Source organism: Numenius arquata, chromosome 5 (assembly GCF_964106895.1).
Source record: "Numenius arquata chromosome 5, bNumArq3.hap1.1, whole genome shotgun sequence".
NCBI classification, from domain to species: domain Eukaryota; kingdom Metazoa; phylum Chordata; class Aves; order Charadriiformes; family Scolopacidae; genus Numenius; species Numenius arquata.
The window spans coordinates 43,592,268-43,616,251 of NC_133580.1; the positions used below are offsets into that span (position 1 = coordinate 43,592,268).

Consider the following 23,984-nt stretch of genomic DNA (forward strand, 5'->3'; position numbering starts at 1 on the left):
ACTAAGAATTAGATTAGATGAAGGTACAAAGTTTTTGTTCCCTAACCTGGCTACAGTTTCAGGCTCAATTCAAGCATGAATGCACTTCTGGTGTTAGACCGATTTGAATATGCATACTAAAGAGAAGTAAACTGCATTGGTTTCATTTCTATGATATGAACAAAAAAACAAGTCAACAATATTCATTATTGATAGGAAGTGATTAACAGTGAATTGTTATAGAATTTATCACAATTTCTACCTTTAAGATGACAGTATCCTAGTAAAAGCAATACCAGAGAAAATGGAAAGCTGGGCCCGATGCAATTCTGACCAGTGGCAATCTTTTCCAATATAGAAACAGATTAATTTGTGTGGTTCTGATCTGATACTTAAAGCTCCAATTCAGAAACCATACAAAAATTAACTAAATCTAACCAGGAAATGCAGTTGTTGTTTCAAGCATATAAAACCAACCTAGTTAAAGACTACATAAATAGAACACGACATTATTGTAAACACTGTCATTCTTACTGAAAAGCTGAACTTTTACTCCAAAACAGATCTTTCTGCAGGACATTTTGCCAATGTAATATCATGAAAAACACAAGCCAAAACACCGGGATTGGGGGGGGGGGGAAGTATCTGCAAAGAGTTTTTACAGAAGAGGAAAGGAGGAAGATAGTTATGGAGAACACTTCATCCTTGAATAAAAGATGGAAGATGTCTCGTTAATTAGGTAAAGGACATGTAACTTAGAAGTGTAGGAGTCAGAAAACAAGTTCAAGTAACAAATAAAAATATGAAGTGTTTTCTATGCACTCCAACACTTCAGAAGAAAAATCTCACTAGAATTTGTGCCTTATATTCCCTGACTTATCTTCTTTTTGGGTATCTAATTTTAGTTTAATGCAATTCCATTACACAACTATCAAGATTTCTGGCAAACACCAAAGTTGAAGTTTCTCTCTCTCTCCTAAAAATGAGTAAGAGGTGGGAGCACTGTAGCTATGTAAGAAAAAAGGAGCCTCTTGAAAGGCTGCACTTCAGGTTTCCACTAGTATGCAGATATAAGCACTGTGAATTTACAGAACTTTATCGACCTTTCATGCAGTCAGGCTTCTAGCCCTGTCATACTGTCATGCAGTTCTCTACCTAGCACAAGCTGAACTGCATCACTGCATTGAAATAATACCCTTATGCATCACTGCCAATATCAAAAAGTAGATATATCAGCAGAGAGAAAATCATACCTCACATTTTGTGTATTTACATAAAATCATCATTATAGTTCAGTTCTGAATGTGCTACCTTTTGCCAAAAAGCCACAGTTAAAGGACAATGAGGATAAAAGAATCTCTTAATTCTAACAAAAAAGAACAAAAGATCTGTTCCAATTGAAAGCTATACAAATAGCACTAGTGTCTCATAAAGGACCAGAAAATTGAAGCAAATCAAACAGCTCTGTCTATGTTGACTATGAAACAAAGGAATACCTTTTGCATCCCCACGCAATTGCCCTGGCTATACAGAAGAGTGCTTGCATTAGCCATGATGCCCACCAGACCTCTTTCCAGACAGTGTATGACATAATTCATATTTTAATACTCAAAGCAATCTTCAGAGTTAGTAGAACGGATCATAGCCTGAATTTAATAAGTATTTCTGTTGAAAAGAAAGATCTTCCCTCTTTTAAGATCTGAGAATTTTTATTGTTCAATCTTAGTAGCTTAAGGAGTCAAACCTACAAACACCTGTGCTTCAGGCTTTGATTACTCCTGTGGGGGACTGAACTTAATGAGACCACCATTTGAAATTTAACATAAAGGCAGCTCAGCTAAATAAAGGCGGGTCAGACTTCCCTCAATGTCACTTTCAAACTGGCAGAAGAGCAAGCAACATACCTGAAAAACTCCACAGAAAAAGAAATCTGTGACATACAGAATATGAGGACATGATGAGAAGCAGTGATACAAAGGAGAGGTAGTGTTGGGAACAGTGATGAAATCATTTGTTTCGTAGGGAAAACATCTGAAGAGTTTAAACAGCAGAAAAATACATGAACTATTATGTTATGCATAGCAATAAAATAATTCCAATTTATTTGGCTTTATTAGTGAGTTCTTTATATGGAGAAACTATGTCATGAACTTTTCGAGAAACTCATCTGTTGGATTTCACAATACCCCTTATTTATATTGGTTTTATAAACTGTTAACTGCTTGCGCTACTTTCATCACAATCCCTTACATGCATGAAAAAATACCATTTTACTTCTGAATATATCTAGCTTTTCATCTTCTGATCTCGATTCCCCTGACCTCTTAGCATATCAGTTTTTTACACTGGAGTTTCACAATGTCTCATTTGTATGTTTCAGTCTAAGGATGCTTCAACTGTTTGAATCTCATATTGTTTCAAGACAGAAGAATAAGTATTTCTGACTTCAGAGCAATATGCTGCACAGTGCTTAAAAAAAAATCATTTCAATACAGACAAAGAATATGTACCATATCAGGGTCTCTTGGCAATATATTTCAGGATGAAAAATTCCTTATTTCTGTACTGTCGAGCGTCCCATAGCAAAATGCAATTTGTTTACTCATATTCTGCCTGTTTGAAAACCTGTTCAGTCTTAAATGGACTCAACATTCTTCAACATTTGCCCAAAGTAGCTGTTTAGTGAACTAGAGACAAGCAATTAAAGTGTGTGGGAAGAATATCAAAGAATATATGTCATCTTTAGACACGACTCATGCAGCTTTACTGTTATTACAGTGACGATGAGAATAGTTATATTTCTGGAAGAACTACTACAGTGTATGTTATTTTGATATACATGAGCTCTCTTCGTAATGGCTTCAAGTTGCGCCAGGGGAAGTTCAGGTTGGATATTAGGAAACATTTCTTTACTGAAAGGGTTATCAGGCATTGGAATGGGCTGCCCAGGGAGGTGGTGGAGTCACCATCCCTGGAGGTATTTAAGAAACGTGTAGACATGGTTCTTCAGGGCATGCTCTAGTGTCCAAGATTACTGGTTTGTGGTGGGGTGCTGTGTGGGTGGGTGATGGTTTTTGGTTTGGTTGTTGTTGTTGTGTGTTCAGGTGGTGGGTGGTGGTTTTGTTTGTGGTGGTTTTTTTTTTTTTTTTTTTTTTACTGTTGGTTGGACTCGATGATCTCTGAGGTCCCTTCCAACCACTACGATTCTGATTCTGATTCTTAGAACTACTGTTACAGAGTTGGAAAGATTAAATGACAGGACTATATTTCATTAAGCTCTGCCACTTACCATTCCAGAGTAGCTACCTGTCAAAGGCTGCCAAACAGATCTCTCTATATTGTATATACAAAGAGCCTAGGTTGTGCCGCAAAATGGAAAAAAAAAATACAATCTAACTTTTCCATAGTAAAATAATGAAAAAATGAAAATACAATGAAAAAACCCATGATTTTTGCGTGCGTTTGATTGGCATGAATACAAGGACAGGATACACTTTATTTATTACATTAAGTTCCAAATAATCCCAGCTTCCCTTGTATTTGTAAACCAAGTTCCAGGAAAATATCATACACTTTAACATCTAAATTTTTACCTTTAGAAAACCCCAAATCATCCTCCTGTGACCAGCTGACCCAATTTTTCAAGTGTGAATGACAGTATGCGTGTCATTAATATATGGGGAGGACACTGATAAAACCTGTGACTTGGGAAAACTTTCTGATGACTTCAAATACACAGAAAACTTCTACAGAAAGGAGTAATATGGCAGCACAAGTGTCACGTCCAGAGAGGTAAGATCTCTACGTTGAGTGGAAAAGAATATTTGGAGAATATTTATGCAGTCTGGAAGTTTCCAAAATAGTTGATTTTGATATTTACATCCTTGAACATTTAAACTGGCTGAGCAAACTTAAAGCCATCAAGAAATTTTAAAGGAGAGAAAATGTACTATTAGACTGGAAATAAATGAAAGATGAAGAAAATAAATAAGCAAGGAAAAGATGATGTCAGAAATTATAGAAAAAATGGCTTTTAAGTTTGATTTCTGGACACCTAGAAGAAGAAAGGAGATGGACCATGCTACAGGATCTTATAATGCAACTCATAAGAGATCTACTCTCGTTCTGTGGAAGAACTTCTAGAAAACAGAGATATATTAGATTGCAAGTACCTTGATTTCACCAAGGCTTGTCACACTCTTTTACACTGCAACCTGGTAGGCCATACTGGAAAGTATGCTATTTGTGGGCTCATATTGTAAGATGAGTAAACTAGTTCAAGGTGATCCTCAGAGAGTAGCAATCAACAGCTCACTGTTAAAATGGAAAGATGCACCGAGCAGACTTTTCCAAGGGTAAGTCACAACCTTTTCATTAATGGCTTGGAAGATGAAATAAAAGATATCCTATTAAACATGGAAAGGCTGGAATAACTTTAGAAGATAGGAATATAATAAAAATACTCATATGATTGAAATAGGCTAAAAATATAATGTAATTCAATAGAGAGAACTGCTATGTTCTACTCTTAGGTACACACAATTACATTTAAAATGCAATGGAAGCTATGGAACAACTGGCTAGTGGATACTCAAAAGGAAAAATAAAAATCTAGTGATCATTATGAACAATTGAATGGTGTTTAAAAACATTACCATACCAGGACACATAAACAGGACAGCAACCTACAAAACATGTAAAATAATTCCACACAGCTCTGGCAGCACTTAAAAAAGAGCACCCTGTCCAGCTTTGTGACAAGGTTTCAAACAGGATAGGAATTAATTGGGAAGTACAAAAAACAAAGAGTAACCAGAGTGATCAGAGGCCTACAAAATAGAGTCACTGACAAAGAGGCTCAAGGAGTAGGGATGTTCGGTCTTGAGATAAGAGGATTTACGTAACAGCTGTCAAATAGGTAAAAGGCATCTGAAAGATACCTGAAAATAATACCACAACGAATGTTACAAGAAATAATTGGCTTAAATTGCTGCAGAAAAGTTCCAGATTAGATACTAGGAAGACTTGCAGAAAAGTTCCAGATTAGATACTAGGAAGACTTTCTAATAATAAAGGTAGTGAAGTATTAAAGTAAATTATTGGAGAAGTTTATTGAATCTTAATCACTGTCACTTACAACCAGGTTTAGATAAACCTGTCAGGAATGACACCTGTGTAGTTTATCTTGCTTTGAGAAAATGGGTGGACCAGATGGCATCAAGCTTATTCAATGAGGAAGTACAGGATAGAGCTGCTCTGGGAATGAACCACTGTCAAGGGACTATTGCTTGCATAAATCTTCTTCATCTGCTGGAGAGACTGAAAGATGTGTAATGCATGAACTAGGGAGACTGCACGAAGGAAAATGAAAATAATGCTTATGCTGGTCCACGGATCTTAGATAACTTACTTTAGCAAAATTCTGTTTGGTACTGAGTGCATTTGTGCTCTCCTGAGCTCTTGAAAAGCTGAGATCTGATTTGGGAATATGCTAAACATTTTTATATAAACTAAAACAAAAATTAATTGAATGTATAAATGTTTTGCACTGTGAAACATGAAAAAAACCACAACCCTTTAATTGGCCATCAAACCTCACAAATAATTTTTTTGCTTCCATCTATCTGCAGAATCATCTTCTATCTGCAAAACAACACTCATATCACACAGAGGGACTGTGTGTGAGAGTGTAAATTAGTTACTATTTACAGACTTCTCAAATTCTACAGGGAATGAAGATATATTAAAGCACAGAGGAATTTAGTTTAACTGCGTGGCTTCTGTATAATAAAAGACATGAGACTGTATTGAACAGTGCAGAGAAAATGAATTACTAATTAGATACAAGAGAAGTATGTCCATTCTGTGTGTTAAGCGAGCGAAGAGCCCTGTGGAAGAAACAGCAACAGAATTAAGTTAAGATTGCATCATATTTTTTGGGTAAAAAGAAAGACAAACACTGTTTGTGCAACATTAACTTTGGCATTTCTCAGCATTTTTTCAATTTGCTTTTTCTCACAGACTTAATTCTATTCCTTTTTGAGAATGGTACTACCTCAGTGGCAAGATAACATTTTTCCACAGTAGTACCGTCTTGCCAGGCATATCTAGCAGCTTCTAAATAAACTAACTAAACCTAAATCATGAGGATACATGCAATTTCTCTGGCAAGTAAGAAACAGAAGCTCATGCACCAGTGCCTTCAGGTGCAGTCTGCAGATACTCCCTCCAATTCTCCTTTCCTTCACCTTATCCATACTGGACAGCTGGAAGCAGATCTGGTACACCCCTGCAGTATACAAGTCAGCAGAAGTTAGCTGCCAGGGCATTCACCTGGATCTCCAATGCATACTGCCTCCGTTATGTGCTTCAAGCCCTTGACATTGAAAGACTGAAGTTAGGCCAGAAATGTCAATACACCCTTTTCTACCATAACTTTGCAGTATTGGATGAAGCATGAATTCAATGTGAATTGAAGTATTTCAGAAATTTTCATGTGCTGAGGTATATGACACTTACAAAAATGCTTTCTGGAACATCATCTCAATGCTGGGCATTTATGGAATCACGGAATTGTCAGAGTTGGAAGGGACCTCTAGAGATCATCCAGTCCAACTCCCAAATTTAGTAAATTGCTTTTTAGCCAACCAATAACTAATATTCATGCAACTGTAAAAAGTGTTTCATCTTTGAAAGGTATCACCTTTAATTGTACCTTATCTCAATAATGAGAGCTTTGTAGAAGTCCGTGCATTTAAAGTTAAACAGGAGATGCTACCTAATTCTAAGAAAAAAATACACTGATGAATAATTAAATTGAGATTCACCTGACAATTATTAGTCCATATGCTACAAATACTTAATCTGAACATATACTTCCATATAGGGAAACGTTAATAGTTTTTATTTCTTATTATTACCAACTGTGGTCATGAATGATGATTCTGTCACTAACTAGTGAGAGAGAGGAGAATAAGAGGCCCTGCTTCTGACTCCTCAGCTCTTTTGTACCCTTGTTCGTTTAGCTCTAATCAACCTTCCAGTGTACCGAAAAGGAGAATGAGTGATCTGGTGCAGATGAAACTGGGGATATCAGGAGGCATTGGAGAATTCCAAAATCTTACCACCATAGTCTACAAGTTGTACACCACAGCCTTCTAACACTGCTACCAACCAACTGAACATTCATAGGTCAAGCAGAGAAAGCCAGCTGTTATAGTATAAGGCTGAGGGAATTTCAAATATACTCTCAAATTTACATGTTCCTATCAAAAAAGCTCACAGTTCCTCCTTCCCTATTTTCCAGATGATCAACAATTGGTGGTTAGGGGATTTTCGTATGATGCAATCAACAGGATGTCTGAGAAAAGAGCTCTTTGCTAGCGTACAATGAAGATAGATGCTGAAGAGAATGAAGTGTTAAATATTTCTTCCAGTATCATCATGCGTCTCATTGGAAGAAATCTCTCCTGTAGAGCTCCACATTTATGCATCTATACAGATCTCTGTTTTCTCTCTGTTTTCAGAACCCAGTACCACTAACAGTTGAACAGATAATTCTCTGATTACCAGTACTCTGTACTGTGTGCTTTCAACTTCATGCTATTTTGTTTATCCACGTTCCCCATTTTCTTACATTATCCCTATTTCACAAAGCTTGCATACACTCCCCTGTTCAAAATTTGCCTTTACTGTATTTTGTGCAATTTGCTATGTGAAATTATGGCCTCAGATTTTAGTGTCCTAAAGCAAACTACGTAAGAACCTACAATATGTTTTAACTGGATTGGTGATTTCTGTCACCAATCCTGGGCATGGAGTGGGCAGAGCGAGTGTTGATCAGATTATGTTCCAGGTCCAGTTCAACACGGAGCATTACTTGATATGGAACATGCAAGAGAGGTAAAGGACTACTTGCTGCAAAGGGCCAATTCCAGGCAATGGGTGGTACCACTTCTTTGTGCAGTGGTGTCACTTTAGGTTGGCTTAAAATGGAGGCGAAAATATGGCCAGAGTTAGTGACGCTAATGTGGTAAACCTAATTTTGAAATTATTATGCCATTTGATAATTCTTTACAAAAAGGAGCCAAGAAGACACCAACAGTTGCAATATAGAATTTCAAACTAAAACTAGAAAGACCCAATGCCAAGATAGCACATTTTCAACTAATTCAAGCTTTAGAAGTTGAACATTAATGTGCAAATTTATCTATGAAGTGTTATCCAGATCTACAGATGCCTTTTTGTTCCATCAGTAACCTGTTACTCCCTAAACAATAGGAGTTTGGGTAATAAGCTTTTCAGCAAACAAGTACTACTATTGAAAATGAAAATAACATTTAAAAAATATTAACCATAAAGACATGCACCTAGCATTTTGACCAGAGAACAAAAGGAAACATGCCTATTGAACCAAGACACCCTGAGCAAAGAAAATCTTTTGTGGTTGAAAGAGAACGGATGATACATTGTTTACAAAGCTATGAACTAGAGAAAGCAATTTACATGACAAAAAGAAAATCTGTATGCACAGTTTTCTTCCTGATCACCTCTACAGCTCTTGCCTGTTTTCTTCAGCATTCTTTAGTGCAATGGCATAAAAAGAAAAGCCTGAAATCATGTCAACTAGCTATTCAATCTTTTTTCAACACCCTAGAAAAAATATCAAGTCACAAAAACATGTAGATGCCTACTGGGATTATTTAAATTAGGCACCTATCTGTCTTTGCTTTCATACTTAGAAGCTTTCAGAGACACATGATGCTTAGAAGGATTTTCAGAAGCTTCTAAGGACCTATTTGCTTTTTAAATCAGTCATCTGAATTTTTAAGTACCTACTCAGTTTGGTAATTATATACCTCACCATCTTATTCTATACATTTTGCAAACAGGTAAATATTTTATATCATCAAATGAGAATGTAAAGCTTAATTAATGCTAAAGGACAAAACTCTGTGATGGCCCTACTTGAAACGTGCTATTTCCAGTAAACTAAAAAATATTACTAATAATGCTTCTTGTCATTTTTTTGTTTAAAAAATGTAATATATTACCTCATATCCAAATTCATATTTCAATATTCCTTGAATACAATGAATTCTGTAAAAACCAGGATATTTCAAATATTAAAAAAATTAAAATATATTTAGAGTGTTTTAAAAAAATTGATTAACAAAAGGGGTAAAAAAATATAACCATATTACTCCTACCTATATTATTCTTTCTGATCTTCGCTTATTCCAAAATTATAAACACTAATGCAGTTTGAAAATACACTAACAGCTTCTTGTAAGCATGCTTACATATAAAAAATTTCTCTGACATATACATGCATATGCTTAAGTCTATAAATTCTAGCTCTTATTCAGAGCTCTCACCCATATAGCCCAAATTTCAGTATGTCATCAGGCTCCTTTTTTCAAACTTCTTAATCATTTTTAGCAGACCCAAGCTACAGATGCATAGAACATCACTAAACACTGTATGTGCGTGAGATCCTTCGTGTACCTCATTGCTGGCATTGAGTTTTGTAATTTGGAGTGGAGAAAACTTCTTGAGAGATAGAAAAAGGAATATTGCTCAGACAAAACAAACTTCAAATTTTCAAGTTCCCACTTCAAATTTGAAAATTTGTATTAGAAGAAAAATTTAAAATGTGAGCAAAACATTTAATTCTCCTAACCCATCACTTTAAAAACAGCTATTTTGGTTCAAAATCAGCCAAGAAAAATCTTCACTGATTTTTAGCTGACATGCAAATTTCTGAGTAATGGCAATGGCAAAATAAAAGTAATGGCAAAGTTATAAAGCCTTATAATAAGACACAAATGACTTATGAAAGCATGGATTTTTTGGTTAAAAGAATATGCTTATTGCTTATTAACATGCATTATCACTGTATTTTTAATGTGATATGGCTTCCTAAGCCATACTGGCTGATTGCATTACTAATTAAACAAGTTCAATTTACCTAATTATATCTAAGTTGAAATATTTATAAAGTTATATGTGAACTAAAATAGCATCTAAAGGGCGTGCTCATTAGTCTTCAATTACAGGAAAAATTACAACAGTAATAAAAGGTGCATGGATCTAGCTAGTCCACGCTGGGTTACATCCTGTCCAAGTTCTAAAAGATTTAAACTATACTATGGGCGGAAAAAAAATCTGCACTACAGAATCACCGTTTGATTCAGAAGTTAGACACACCTAGGCACTCTGTTTTCTTCCCATTATGTTGCCTCTACCACTCTCTACTCTCTTTTCACCCACCTAAAAACGTATGCTAAAATTCACTTGAACTCAAAGACTAGATTTTATTTATTAAACAGTCCAAAACACAAGGCTACGTGTGCTATCAGTGAAGGAAACGTTTATGAAATTCCACTTTCATAATGTTTTTCACCCTGTCAGGGAAGAAACATGCTGTTGTGCAAATAGGAGTTAATGTTCCAAAGCATGGCTGTTTTTCCCTAAATTACATGTATCTCTTCTTGAACTTCCATAGAGAGAGAACTTCTTGCCTTGTGTAGAGACACACAGAACTGTGCCTAAATCTTTCTTTAACCTTACGTTTTGCTGTTAGTACTTGATTGTTAAAATATACAATAGATTTCCCTGTTCTGTGTTAAAAACATATGGATTAAGATAAGGAACCCAAAGCCAAGATCTCATATGTCATGTTCTGAATGAAGATCTAGATGGCAAATTTTTTCCTACATAAACTCTTATTTTTCTTCTCCACAAAGTCCATGGTGGCCTACAATGTTCCGTTTCTTTCCCTGAAACTTTGCTATGATGTAGAGGACCCACCTCTCATACTCAGTCATGTTTTTCAGATCCCCCTCTCTCTCTCAGTTCTCATCAATGTCCAGATCTGTTCTTTCAGGATTTAAGTTATTTTGCTTTCACACTTTCTCATTTACTCAAGATCTCATCCAAGAGTACATCTCTCAATTTCTTAAATTGGTTTCACTTTCTCAACATTAATGTAGAAAAACAAGCAGCAGAGCAAGCTTTTGTGGATCAAAGATCTATTATTATTTGCTTCTTATAAATTTAGCAGAAAGCAGACAGCTTAAAAGTCTTTGGACATGTAAATAAACAGGTTGGACAGTTCTTCTCCTTCCTAGAAATTACTTAAATTGAGACAGATCACAACCACATCCCTGAAGAAAACTGATGAAGATAGAAAGAAGGCAGGTTCCCTGAAGGACTCCATATCCTCAGAAGAACCTTAAGGATTTTGTTTGGGAGACAACAAAAACATTTTTTGACATTTCTGGATATCAACTATTCATTTCTTCAAGGCTTCCTCTTCTTTGGGTTTGGGCAGTTTGTTTCTTTTTTTCCCCAAGAGGGAGGGTGGCAGGTATATATTAATGCTTCAAAGAGTCCTGAAGTGAACAGAAACTTCACAGCAACATCCAGTGTTGTGAAATTCACACAGCCCCGAAACTTCTGGATGTGTGCTTCCATGTGTGGCTTTGGATATTTTTAAGTGACACGATTATTTGAGGGAAGTGAATGTGGTTACCATGCATACCATTAGAAAACCTGAATCCCAGACAGTTTTCTGTGGTTCGATTGAAAAACTGCATTGTTCTACAGCCATAAAATTAATATGCCTGAGCTGTGAGAACATGTATTTGTTTAGTATCACAATGCTGAATGCTAAATGTGTCTTATTAAAGCACATTAAATAAGATTAGTATGCATATAACAGAAGACTACACAAACACCACCCCCTTTCAATAATAATTTTTAAATTGTAAATTACAGATGTATTCTAAGCAGATAATCTCAAGCATAGAAAAACATAGAACACTGGTATTCAAGCATCTAAAATACTGAAAACTTGAAGGAATATTTGAACAATCCTGATATGTCTGAGCTTGTTTTCAGTGAAATATTCAAATAGTAATTGGTTCATGTTTAAAATATTTCATTGTGAACTCTTCAAAATTATAAATAAAAAATAAAAGAGTGAGACTTGGAAGATGATTCTTTAATGTTACAGACATTTTACCTCATTGACATCTGCTAAATTACTAGGACTGAAGCTATTCTTTTTCTCTAGGACAGTATAATTAGTTTATAGCACTGCTGTTCTAAATTTCTCTTATGGTATCTGACCTCACTACTTGAAACTTCCCAGTATGGCAGTTTCCTGTTAAGTGCAAGCGTAACCTATATCAACGGTGTTTAAGAATATCTTTTTAGAACCTAAACACTTTGTTCTGTTTGATTACAAAATTTAACTGCAAGTTCTAAAAAATTTTAATTTGAATAATTAATTTTTTCTAGTAATTTTCACTTCATTTGCAGTTCTGTAGCTTCTTCAATGCTTACTGTTCTGTTAGTTGCTAAAGGAAACCAAAATGGCTAAGTAATGTTAAGTACATCTGGTTTTGTGCCTCCTGCATCTATGTTGTCCCAAAACCCTTCTTAAAAGGAAAAATAGAAATAATTTTGAAGAAGTTTAAAGATACAGAAAAAGGGAAAGAAATTAGAACCAACATACATTTATTATAACTCTCCACAACACAGGGTACATGAAATAGGCTCTGTTGTAAAGCAACAAAATGATCCATAGGTTCACTGCTATTTGATCAGAATATATTTAAATTCTACTTTGACTAAAAGGGGAAAGGAGACACATTCACACAAAAAAACCCCAAGGTCTCATGGTTCAGTGCACTTGGGAAGTGATGTCATGGATACACATGTAAAAAAAAAATTGTGTATTGGAATTAAGAGAAAATAACAGAGAAAAAAGCAGCAATTTAAGCTAGATTTTTACAGTGGTGTTTTTTCGGTTTTTTGTTTTGTTTTGGTTTTTTTTAAGGTACTATTCTGTATTTCATCCTATAGGGTAAATTTGGGAAAATGATCTGTTTTAAGCACTTAAACTTACTGACTTCCGTTGCACACTGGTGATAGGGAGAAAGAGAGAAACTGCTTTCTGAAAAGAAGTAGAATCATCCCATTTTTACGTATCTATAGTAAAACAAGACAAGTGTTTGTTACTACATTTTCTTCCATTTCCTCACATATCTGGAGTGCTGCCTTCTGTACAAGGACAATTAAGGTAGCCATGGCTCTCCCTCGACCTTGGGACACAGGAAGGAATGTTCCAAGGAGAATGGAATTGCATGCCCGGGGTGGGATGTCAGGCTGTCAGAGACATGAGAACAGAAATACACCATGCACTACTAAACTTCTTCCTTTCTAACAAGTGCTTACATGCATTTTCCATACCATCTCCTACACTGGCACACTCTTTGAGGTCTTCTGTCAGACAATGATTACCGTAATATTTGGAAGTTTTCACTGGGGCAAGACATGAGCCAATTTTCTTGTTTGCCAATTTCAGTTTGCAAATGCCACTTTCAATCTAATCTTTAATTCCATTCTTATCGTAGATTTCTACTAGCTCCCAAAATCCCTAGGTTCCCCAGGTTGACACCATCTTGTTTCATGCCCACTGCCTTTAAACTACGCTCTCTCTTCCTTTATAAAAAGGTTCTTTTCCATTTTTTTTTAGAAAAAAAAAAAAAAGCCCTAACAAAAGCCTTCCAAGATCATAAAAATCCTCTTATCCCACCTAATGACCTCTTCAATTACTACCCTCTTTATCCTTCACTCCACTGAAACCATGCTCACTAATGAGCTTCTGCTTGGTAAATCTGAGACAATATTCTCTTTTGATCCCCCTTCTTGCAACCGACACAGCTCATCACTATGTTCTCCACTGTTTTCTCAAATGCTTTAATGTTTCAAACAGCGACGCAAACTTAAGAACATTATTTATTGTCTCTTAATGCTCCAGACCTATCTTTCTATTGGTTTCTTTTCAGAACAATTCTCAGCTCCCCACCATCATGCCACAAGCATAACTATGCCAGTGGCAGCACCTGTGTTCAGCTCCTATGCATTTCTGCCTGCATGTGATGTGGATACATTCTTCTGGAAAAGAATTCTTGTGCCAAAATGATTCTGATTGTTTTAGCTGTAATTCTAGTTACGACATTTTGAATACTAATTCCAAAAGAGTAACTTCTGCTGGTTAAAGATACCATTTGGAGAAGGACTGTTCCCCAGATAAGTATGGATGTCTCTAATGTAACCTAATGGTTTAAGAAATCTGAATCTTTAACGATCTTCTCAACTCCACTATAAGCAATTTGAGAGTTATTTAATAAACACTGACACTTGTTTCACTTTCCCCCTATTTGTCTTATTATTTTATTGGTTTGTCCGTCCAGCCAAGGCTGTTTCTATTCTAGAGAAAACTTAATACTGTTTTAAAAAACAGTGTAAAGGCGTTATACAGATGAAAGCATAAGAAAATATTTTCCAGTCCATAAAGTAGCATTTTTTTATTTTTATTGAAGTATTAAAGTTTATGTATATTTTAATGTAACCAAATTCAAAAATGAAACCAAATTCAATTCTTGCTAGTATATGTATGTCACCCTAGTCTAAGAAATACTAGGTTGCTCAGAATTTCAAAATATTGAAGGTTCTATAAAGTAATGTGTCATCTAAGCTACCATCTCCATTCACTACAGCTTTAGCAGCTATTTATTTTCAATGCAGTTGATAAAAAGAGATCAGTTATATATAATTTGGAATTTTTAGTACATCAGCCTATTTGGAAAACTGGATTAAGTAAAGTGAGTCACCTTCTAACGTTTCTCTGCCTTTTTTTTTTTTTTGAATACCACATCTTATCAATTTAAAGGCTCCATTGATGGTGGAAGCTGCAAAACCAGAAAATCTCATTTTCTGATTTTTTATTATTAGCCTTTTTAAAGTATTTAATAATAATATTATAAAGAAGGATTTTCTAGTATTTCTGCAAAGACCAGTTTAACCTGATAAAGTATACTCCATGGGTCAATCCAGCATGATGTATTTTATCCCACGAATAACAGTAGCAATCATTTTAAAAAGAAAAATATTAAATATGGAATACTCTGAGAATAAAAATCTAGGAATTTAAGTTCATGTAAAATTATAAACAAAATTTGGACAGAGTAAGCAACGAGTACCAAACTCCCCCCGCCACACAGAGTATGTTTTTATCCACTGTCTCACCTTTCTAATGAGAAAGGAATCATACTTTCTTTGGTCTCCCAAATTATTTGAATATTAAAAAAATCTAAATCCACATACCTATCTATCTGAAAGTATATCAAGAATTCATATCCTCTTTTCTGACTGTTTGCTTTTCTATACCTTTTCCATCTTAGTCTGAGAAACTAAGTTTAGACCCATTATTTTTGCAAAATGTGATTTTTATTGCTATTTATACCTATAGGGATGTCATCAATCACAGGATGTTTTCATAGGTAGTAGAAAAAAATATTTCATAAAAAATTCACTATCAATATGAAACCAACTTGAGCAAATTGTTGCTAACAATAAAACTGATCTAGGACTTAGTGCCAAGAGGATTCTGGAATAAAATCATGAGGCAATGGGCATACTCTAAAGATTAATTTATTTCTGTGGTGTTTTCCTTTCAAAATATTCAAAGCATTGCTCATTGATCTTATTTAAGGTTAGATTTTGTTACAGCATAGCCATGCTGTCAACCACACTCAACCTAAGAGAGAAACTTCAGCCTATTATACCAAACACCAGAGCTGTAATTAAAATATGCAAAAAACACTCAAAAGAAAATTCATCTGATGTGGGACTGTATTTTTTTTTCCTTGTGGCCATTTTTTAGAAAGCCCAGTCACAATAGAGTATAATATGGGAGAATTGTTCCAATGGAAACATCCAAGCCCGAGCATCATCATCTCATCCACAGTTACACCAGCTTTACTGTATCTGTGCTGCACAGCAGAGAGTTGCATTCCTCCGTAAAATAATGGCAGGAGGGGGGTTGCTGCCACAAATCACCCCACCTGAGCTGTTCTCCATGTCCTTTTTATTTCCTTATTAATTGTAGGAAAGATGAAGCTAGAAACAGGCAGCAATGACCATGTTTTCCCTGGAGAATGGATGGTGTGCCAATTATATAGAGGTACCAAAGCCCTATGTTACAGCACTGCTTGAGAATTCCTAGTGTTAAAATGAATAATGCACTTTTAAGTGCCAAAGTTTAGAGAAATGTAGAAGGTAAAACTAGACTAATGAAGTGTAAAACACAGGAAGTATTACTTAAAGGCTATTAACTGAAAATTGTTTGTAACCCCACCCTGGTAAGGAAATGACAGGATCTCTTTATACTGAATTTCTTCTCACATAATAATTAATGTTCACTTTGATTACTCAACATTTCAGTGCGTAATATTTTTATTTCAACATTCTTGTAATGCTAATAATGAATATCTTACACCTGCTACTTTTCCTTTACAGTGACTGCATGCAACCAATTGTGGGTTGAGAAAACAGTATACCTAACCTAGCCTGCTGAAATGGGAATGGGAAATAAAAAATTTGTTACCTGACTCTGGATAATCTCAATTTAGAATGTAACCTTTCCTTCTACATTGTCTACCCATTATAACATCTTTTTTGTTGTTGTTGTTTTTAACAAAGCAAAAAACATGTACGAGATATCTATACTTACATAATTTAATACAAACATTTGCATGGGCTTGGCCTGAAAAGGGTGGACATACTCCCAAAGTACTGTCCACCCAATAACTGCCAGTTGCCTGGCTGTGTTCTACAGTACTATTACTATTTACTGACTTACTTATTTTCAGAAAACGTATTATACAATTTGCCACAGTCATTGACAAATGCATTCTAAATACAAGAAAATTGCTATATGAACTCCTACTAGAGCTTGATGACACAATGAAACTAAACTTTGCCTGGAGTAAAGGAATACAAATATTCATCTTTATGTCAATTCTCAAAACAACTGCTTCTGAAATAACCTTGCAAGGACCCTGAAATAACCTTGCAAGGACCTCATAGTGCAGTTGCATCAAAACAGGAATATGAAATCATAACATCATTGAAAAGAAATAAAAATAAATATTTATAGCCTAATACAGATGATCTGTGCTCATAAACTTTTTTTAGGATTTTTCTGCCATAAACTTAGATTTGAAATGTACCATTACAAGGCAGTGGAAGACCCTGAAAAAGCTCTCTGATGCTACATTACCTTTGCATTACAGGCATGTAAGGGACATAGAGGTTGGATAAGATGTAATATTGCACTTACTGCAGCTCTGGTAATGCACTGGAATGGAAGCAGAGTATATCTATTTAATTCACTCATTTCTCATTCTTAGAAGCACACCCTCATCTTTAACACATAAACTGATATAAAAATATCTGCATCTCATCATTGTTTATAGAATTCTGAGAGGCCTACAGGACTATTTAGAATATAGCATTCATGTGTGATAAAATAGGAAATAAGCAATAAGGTTAAAACTGGCTGTGATGTTTATATTACATTATGAAGAACATAGGGAGAGATTGTAATGGATGAAGTATACAATATTAAAAAAAAACAAAAACAAAAACAAACCCAAAAGTTGCTCATTCAGTATGACCTATATCAAATTATATACCTTGTCTACTTAAACTACAAAATCATAGAGACTACCGTCTGTTTTATATCTATGTGCAGGCTAGGCTTGGGGCTTGAAGACTGACTGAAACTTCACATGGCATAGCAAAAGTAATGCTAACTGACAGTATCATCTAGCGTCTAGTAAGACACAAGCACATTTCCAGCCCTTGATCAAACACAGACAGGAGATTACTGTGAATAAAAATATTTTCAAATACCTAAATTAAAACTAAGTCATATCGTCACTGGAATTATTTTTCTACTAAGCCAAAGAGTCCAATTCATGTGTAGGGCCTCAGATATCTTAGTGTAAGAGTCAGAATTTTTTAAAATTTTTTTTAAAAGGAAAATTAAGATTCTTGATCAGCTCCACATAACTAAATATTCAGTTTGTATGAAAAGCATTTTCTAGGGTAAGATTTAGGATAAAAGCATAAGAACTGTAAAGGTGGAGGAAGCACTAGTTATATTCTGATATTTTTATTTTATCAAGAAGAAAATACTCTTAAAGAGGATATTAAGTGTTCAATCCAATAATCAGTCGCTCCTGGAAATTCTAATGCTTTTTTTGTAAAATTCAGACATAGTGTATGATTACAGTAAAAAAAAAACAACAAAAAAGCCAAACCAAACAAAAAAAAAAAAAACACCCCACACCACAACTTCAATACAGCACATACTAACAAATCTTTAAATACTGGGAAATATCCTATAAATATTTTGCTTTAAATGCCATATGGAAATTTTTTTCTTTATAAGTAACAAACACAGAGCTTCTGCATTTCTATCAATTTAGGCTAGAACAATCATCATTATTATTCGTACCATATTTCTCTTGAAGCACTAGATATTATAAACTATTAGAAATATTTTGTTAGTAGAAGGACACGGAGTCAGAACAACAGAATACAATAGCTCCTCTTGCACTACTGACTTGCACGCCATTTCTGACAAAAATGGGTTCATCAAGAGCACACATTTGTTTCTCCTAGAGAGGATTCAGTTGTTAATACTGGCTGAAAATTCTTCTACCAAAAGTTTCAAGAGAGGATGCTAAACAAAAGGATTCATTTTCAGCTTTATGAAGTCCCTCCATCTCCCAAGTTTCAACTGAGTACTGTACTAATGCAGTCCCATGGTTTCTGGACTTCAGCATGACCAGCATAAAATCTTTTCTCCAAAAATGACTGAGTAAACTGGCAGTAGCATTTTTGTGTTACTATTCTGTCTCCAAATAAGTATGACATAAAAGACAGGAGGGTTTCAGGAATACAAAAGGAAGATTTGATTATGGTCTTAAAATATATAAATGAAGTCATAAGAAGGAAAGAAATGCAACAATTATTTACATTTCTACTTTTGTTTTTTTATCTGGGTATGTTAAAATTATGCCTGGATGCTTGGAATGTGAAGCATCCCCTCAATGGTCAACTGGAAAATCTGACTTAACACATTTACCCTACCCTACCTGAGGGGACACATTTTTTCCTTACTCAAAACCCTGTCTGTCATAGAAAGACTTAACCTGGAGTTTTGTTATACTGTGGAGCACTATTGTTTCATGTTGCTTAGAATTTGCTATGATTTTGCTTTTTTTTGGGGTCTTACTATATATTAGAATTGTTGTAGATTGCAGTCTGTAATATATATTTTAGTCAAAACAAATAAATGTTGATTTGTGTTATAATACAGTATTTTATTTTCCAATACCTGGAATTGACTGGAACAGTGAAAGAATAACTTAGTTCTTTATTCAATTCTTACCTGAGAAGAATATGTGTGACCATCTGATCCACAAACAGGATTGGTATAAACTACTGGACACTGCTTGCAGTTTGATGAAATGGGACCACCCCTCCACTGTTTATGGCCTAAACCAGCCTCTTTCATACTGTAAGTAAACAAAAAGTATGTAATTCTGATAAGCAGTAGTAAAAATAGAACATATTCAGGGTATTTTAATGAGCCTTTACAAACAGTAAGCCATACATCATTTCAGCCACAAAGTTTTCTTCTAAGTAAACAGCTGCCACAGTCTTTAGTGTATACTTGCTCACCTTTGCACATTACTCACTGTGGTGATACTTGATACCTGCAAATTATTTCACTTTCTAAGACACCTTAGTAGAAAAGATGATTAAGATGATGCTTTGGTGATTGTTACACTTATTGATCAAAGATGTCTGACTTGTGTGGCACTTACTTTTTTTTTTTTGTTATTAAATAATACGAATGGAGCTGTTTTATTAATAGTGGTGTTTTAGGAGATGACATTTAAGTATTAGAAAATTATATCATAAATACTTCTATAGAAACAGGTGGGTAGTCCTTCAGAGTACTGTTTGTTCCACTTTAATCATTGCCTTTCACAGTTTACATTTCATAAAATTCAAACTCTAGCACGCAATGTAAAGTTCAAAGCAAGAAAAAAAAGGGTAACCCACTGGAGCACAGAATTGATCTATAAAAGCATATGTATGTATGCTTATACAAACAGATAGATATAGCTAGATGGATCATTTTAACCCAGAAAAAAGTTAAACCTGGTCAGACTAAAAGTCTAAAATTAGTTACTGACTATTCCTCAGAACACTCTTCTAGCTTTCAGTAATTTGTTGCATATGGCCATCCTCAGACAAAATAAAACCACACACCTAACAGTAAACTGGTGATGATCAAAACCAAAACCTAGTTTCTCAGTTATTCTAATGTTTTTATGCTGTTCATAATTTTGGATGTAAATGTCTTGAAGAAGAAAAAGAAAATCATCTTGTAAGTTACAGAAGTTTTAATTCAGATTATGTTTTGTGGCAAAATTTTGAACTGCACCGGTTTTTTACAGTGTAAACAGGAACCTGAAATGTACACAGAAATTATCAGTTACTTCTGAAAAAGCCAGTAATAGCTTCAATTACATGTAGTCAATTTACGAGTGGTAAAACATCCACACAGGAAGTTTTTACATCCATCAGGAAGTATAAAAAAAGGAAACAATTCAAACAACACACCCTATTTAATAATAAATAACAATCCTTTTTGATACGTTGCATCATTTGAAGACTAAGAACAAACAATTTCATTGCTCCTACGATAAAGAAAAGCAAAGTTGAACTGTATATTTGCTTATGTAGAATCATAAAATAATTTGGGTCGTAAGGGACCTTTAAAGGTCATCTAGTCCAACCCCACTGAAATCAGCAGGGACATCTTCAACTAGATTACTTTGCTCAGAGCCCCGTCCAACCTGACCTTGAATGTTTCCAGGGACGGGGCATCTACCACCTCTCTGAGCAACCTGTTCCAGTGTTTCACCACCCCCATCGTAAAAAAAGTCTTCCTTATCTAAATCTAAATCTACTCTCTTTTAGTTTAAAAACACTGCCCCTTGTCCTATTGCAACAGGCACTGCTTAAAAGTTTGTCCGCATCTTTCTTATAAGCCCCCTTCAGGTACTGAAAAGCCACAATAAGGTCTCCCAGGAGCCTTCTCTTCTCCAGGCTGAACAACCTCAACTCTCTCAGCCTTTCTTCATAGGAGAGGTGCTCCAGCCCTCTGGTCATATTCATGGCCCTCTTCTGGACCCACTCTGACAGATCCATGTCTTTCTTGTGCTGAGGGCTCAAGCAGTACTCCAGGTGGGGTCTCACCAGAGCCGGGTAGAGGGGCAGAACCACCTCCCTTGACCTGCTGGCCATGCTTCTTTTGATACAGCCTAGGACACACTTGGCTTTCTGGGCTGCAAGCGCACATTGTTTGCTCATGTCCAGCTTTTCATCCATCAGTACCCTCAAGTCCTTCTAAGCATGGCTGCTCTCAACCCATTCATCCCCTAGTCTGTATTGATACCAGGGGTCGCCTCGACCCAGGTGCAGGACCCTGCATTTGGCTTTGTTCGTGAGGTTCACAGAGGCCCACTTCTTGAGCTTGTCCGGGTTGCTCTGGATGACATCCCGTCCTTCAGGCGTATCAACCGCACCACTAAGCTTGGTGTTGTCTGCAAGCTTGCTGAGGGTGCACTCAATCCCGCTGTCATTGATGATGATATTGAACAGTACTGGTCCCCATATGGTCCCCTGAGGGACACCACTTGTCACCGATCTCCATCTGGACATTAAGCCATTGACCACTACCCTCTGGATGTGACCATTTAACCAATTCTTCATCCACCAAACAAGCCACTCACCAAATCCTTATGTCTCCAATTTAGAGAGAAGGAAGTTGTGGGGGATCATGTCAAAAGGCCTTATAGAAGTCCAGTTAGATGACATCTGTAGCTCTTCCCTTGTCCATTGATATAGTCACTCCATTACAGAAAGCCACTAGGTTGGTCAGGCAGGACATGCTCTTGGATGAAACCATGTTGTCTGTCTCAAATCACCTCCCTGTCCTCTATATGCCTTAGCATAACTTCTAGGAGGATCTGTTCCATGATCTTGCCAGGCACAGATGTGAAGCTGACAGGTTGGTAGTTCCCAGGGTCCTACTTTTTACCCTTTTTAAAAATGGGTGCAATGTTCTTTTTTCCAGTCACCAGGGACTTCACCTGACTGCCATGACTTTTCAAATATCATGGAGAGTGGCTTGGCAACTATGTCAGCCAATTCCCTCAGGACTCTGGGATGCATCTCATCAGGTCCTATCCCTGAACATACTCATGTATGTTATACTTGCGTATCCTCAGGTTCCTCAGGTGATCATGAACCAGATCTTCTCTTACAGCAGGAGGGACTTTGTTCCTCCAGTTTCTGTCTTGTATTCCATCCACTCAAGAGATGTGGGAAGAGAGGTTTCCAGGGAAGACAGAGGCAAAATGTTTTTGAGTACCTCAGCCTTCTCCTCATCCATTGTTACCAGTTTGCCAGTCCTTCTTATCAGGGACGGTACGCTTTCTTTGACCTTCTTTTTCCAGCTGACACACCTGTAGAAGGCCTTATTATTATTCTTTGTATCCCTTGCCAAGTTCAGCTCCAGCTGCACCTTGGCCTTCCTGACCCCATCCCTACATAAATGGGCAGCATCCCTGTACTCTTCCCAGGATACCTGTCCCTGCTTCCACTGCCTGTGCGTTTCCTTCTTGCCCTTTAGTTTGACCAGCATGTCTTGACTCAGCCACACTGGTCTCTTGCTTCCCTTTCCTGATTTCTTACACCTGGGGATCAAGAGCTCTTGTACTGTGTGGAAAGTGTGCTTAAAGGTCTGTCAGGTCTTTTCTGCTCCCTTGTCCCTGAGGACAGTTTTCCAGCAGGTCCTATTGACTAACTCCTTGAAGAACCAGAAGTTTGTTTTTCTAAAATTGAGGGTCCTGACTTTACTCTTCACCTGACCCATGTCCCTCAGGACTGCGAACTCCACCATTGCATGATCACTGCATATAATAATATACAGTAATAATGTACAAATTGCTGCTCCTCTCACTTGACAGATTTTTCCAATCATCCACATGAGTTCCAGTGTAATTAGATTATTTACATGGCTGCATCTTTCTCTTACTTCTGGTTACTTTTATAGCTCACAGTTTTCCAGAAGTGCCCCAGTAGCCTGAGGTTACCGACAGGACCAGAGTCCCAACTACCAACCTGATGCAATTTCTGTTTATCTGAGATACAGTAACTTTAAAACACTGCCTAAATCAATTGCAAAATTTCCAGCCATCAACAGGGAGCACCCCATTGGTATCAGCAAAAAACAGAAACTGGAAGCATGATTTCTGAGACACACAAGGGTTGTTGGTGTAGATGCTTAAAAAAATCTCAAAGAAAGGACTAGTGGTGATTACAGGGTTTTAGCATATCTGCACCCTTGTACATGCCCTCAATGAAGTTTAAAGACAAGAAAAGACAGAGGGGGGAAGAAAAAGCCCTTTTAGATGGAGGAAAAAAGATAAGTAAATTCACATAAAGGATGGAAAAGAGTGATGTGACTCAGTAAGAACCACAAGGCGAATGGACACTAGAACAAGATGACACAAAAATCAAAGGTCTCTGACAACCCGGGGAGAGGTATGAAGAAAATGGATAATATTTTATGTAGTCAGACAGACTACCTTCTCTCAACTAACCTCTGTTTTGTTAGGCTTTTAAATGCAAGCTGTCACCATCATTTAGGGTGAAGCGAGTCAAGTTTCCTGTTATACAGAGAACTCACACTAGACCCTCAGCAGACCACTCTTCTTAAAATCTTGGTTTCTATATAACTGATAATAATTTTCTACAGAACAGAAATATCTGTATTTTTCCAAACTTGGAATGGAACTTAAAATGATAATTAAGTTATAAATAACGATACCTTGAAGGTATCAATGCAGAGATACCTGGTCATGGAAATGCTCTGGAGAGACATCTGTTCAGAAGCTTTAGCACAGTGATGCAAAAACTAGATTCTGTATTATCAGAGCTGCCGAACAACTATTTTTTGATTGTCAGTCACTGAGATGACAGGCAAATATGAAAAA

The 23,984-nt window shown here is 36.1% G+C and overlaps 1 protein-coding gene across 5 annotated transcripts in view; it reads right to left on the bottom strand.

Annotated features, from left to right (window-relative positions):
• Positions 1–23,984, bottom strand: part of SPOCK3 (SPARC (osteonectin), cwcv and kazal like domains proteoglycan 3) — a 203,171-nt gene that overhangs the window by 62,778 nt on the left and 116,409 nt on the right. For 4 of the 5 annotated variants that reach the window (XM_074147077.1, XM_074147076.1, XM_074147075.1 and 1 more), the window contains one exon: positions 19,298–19,424. The exons of the other annotated variant lie outside the window; for it this stretch is intronic. In XM_074147077.1, coding sequence (XP_074003178.1) covers positions 19,298–19,424 — 127 coding nt within the window. The remainder of the gene's footprint in view (positions 1–19,297; positions 19,425–23,984) is intronic. 5 annotated transcript variants of the gene reach the window in all.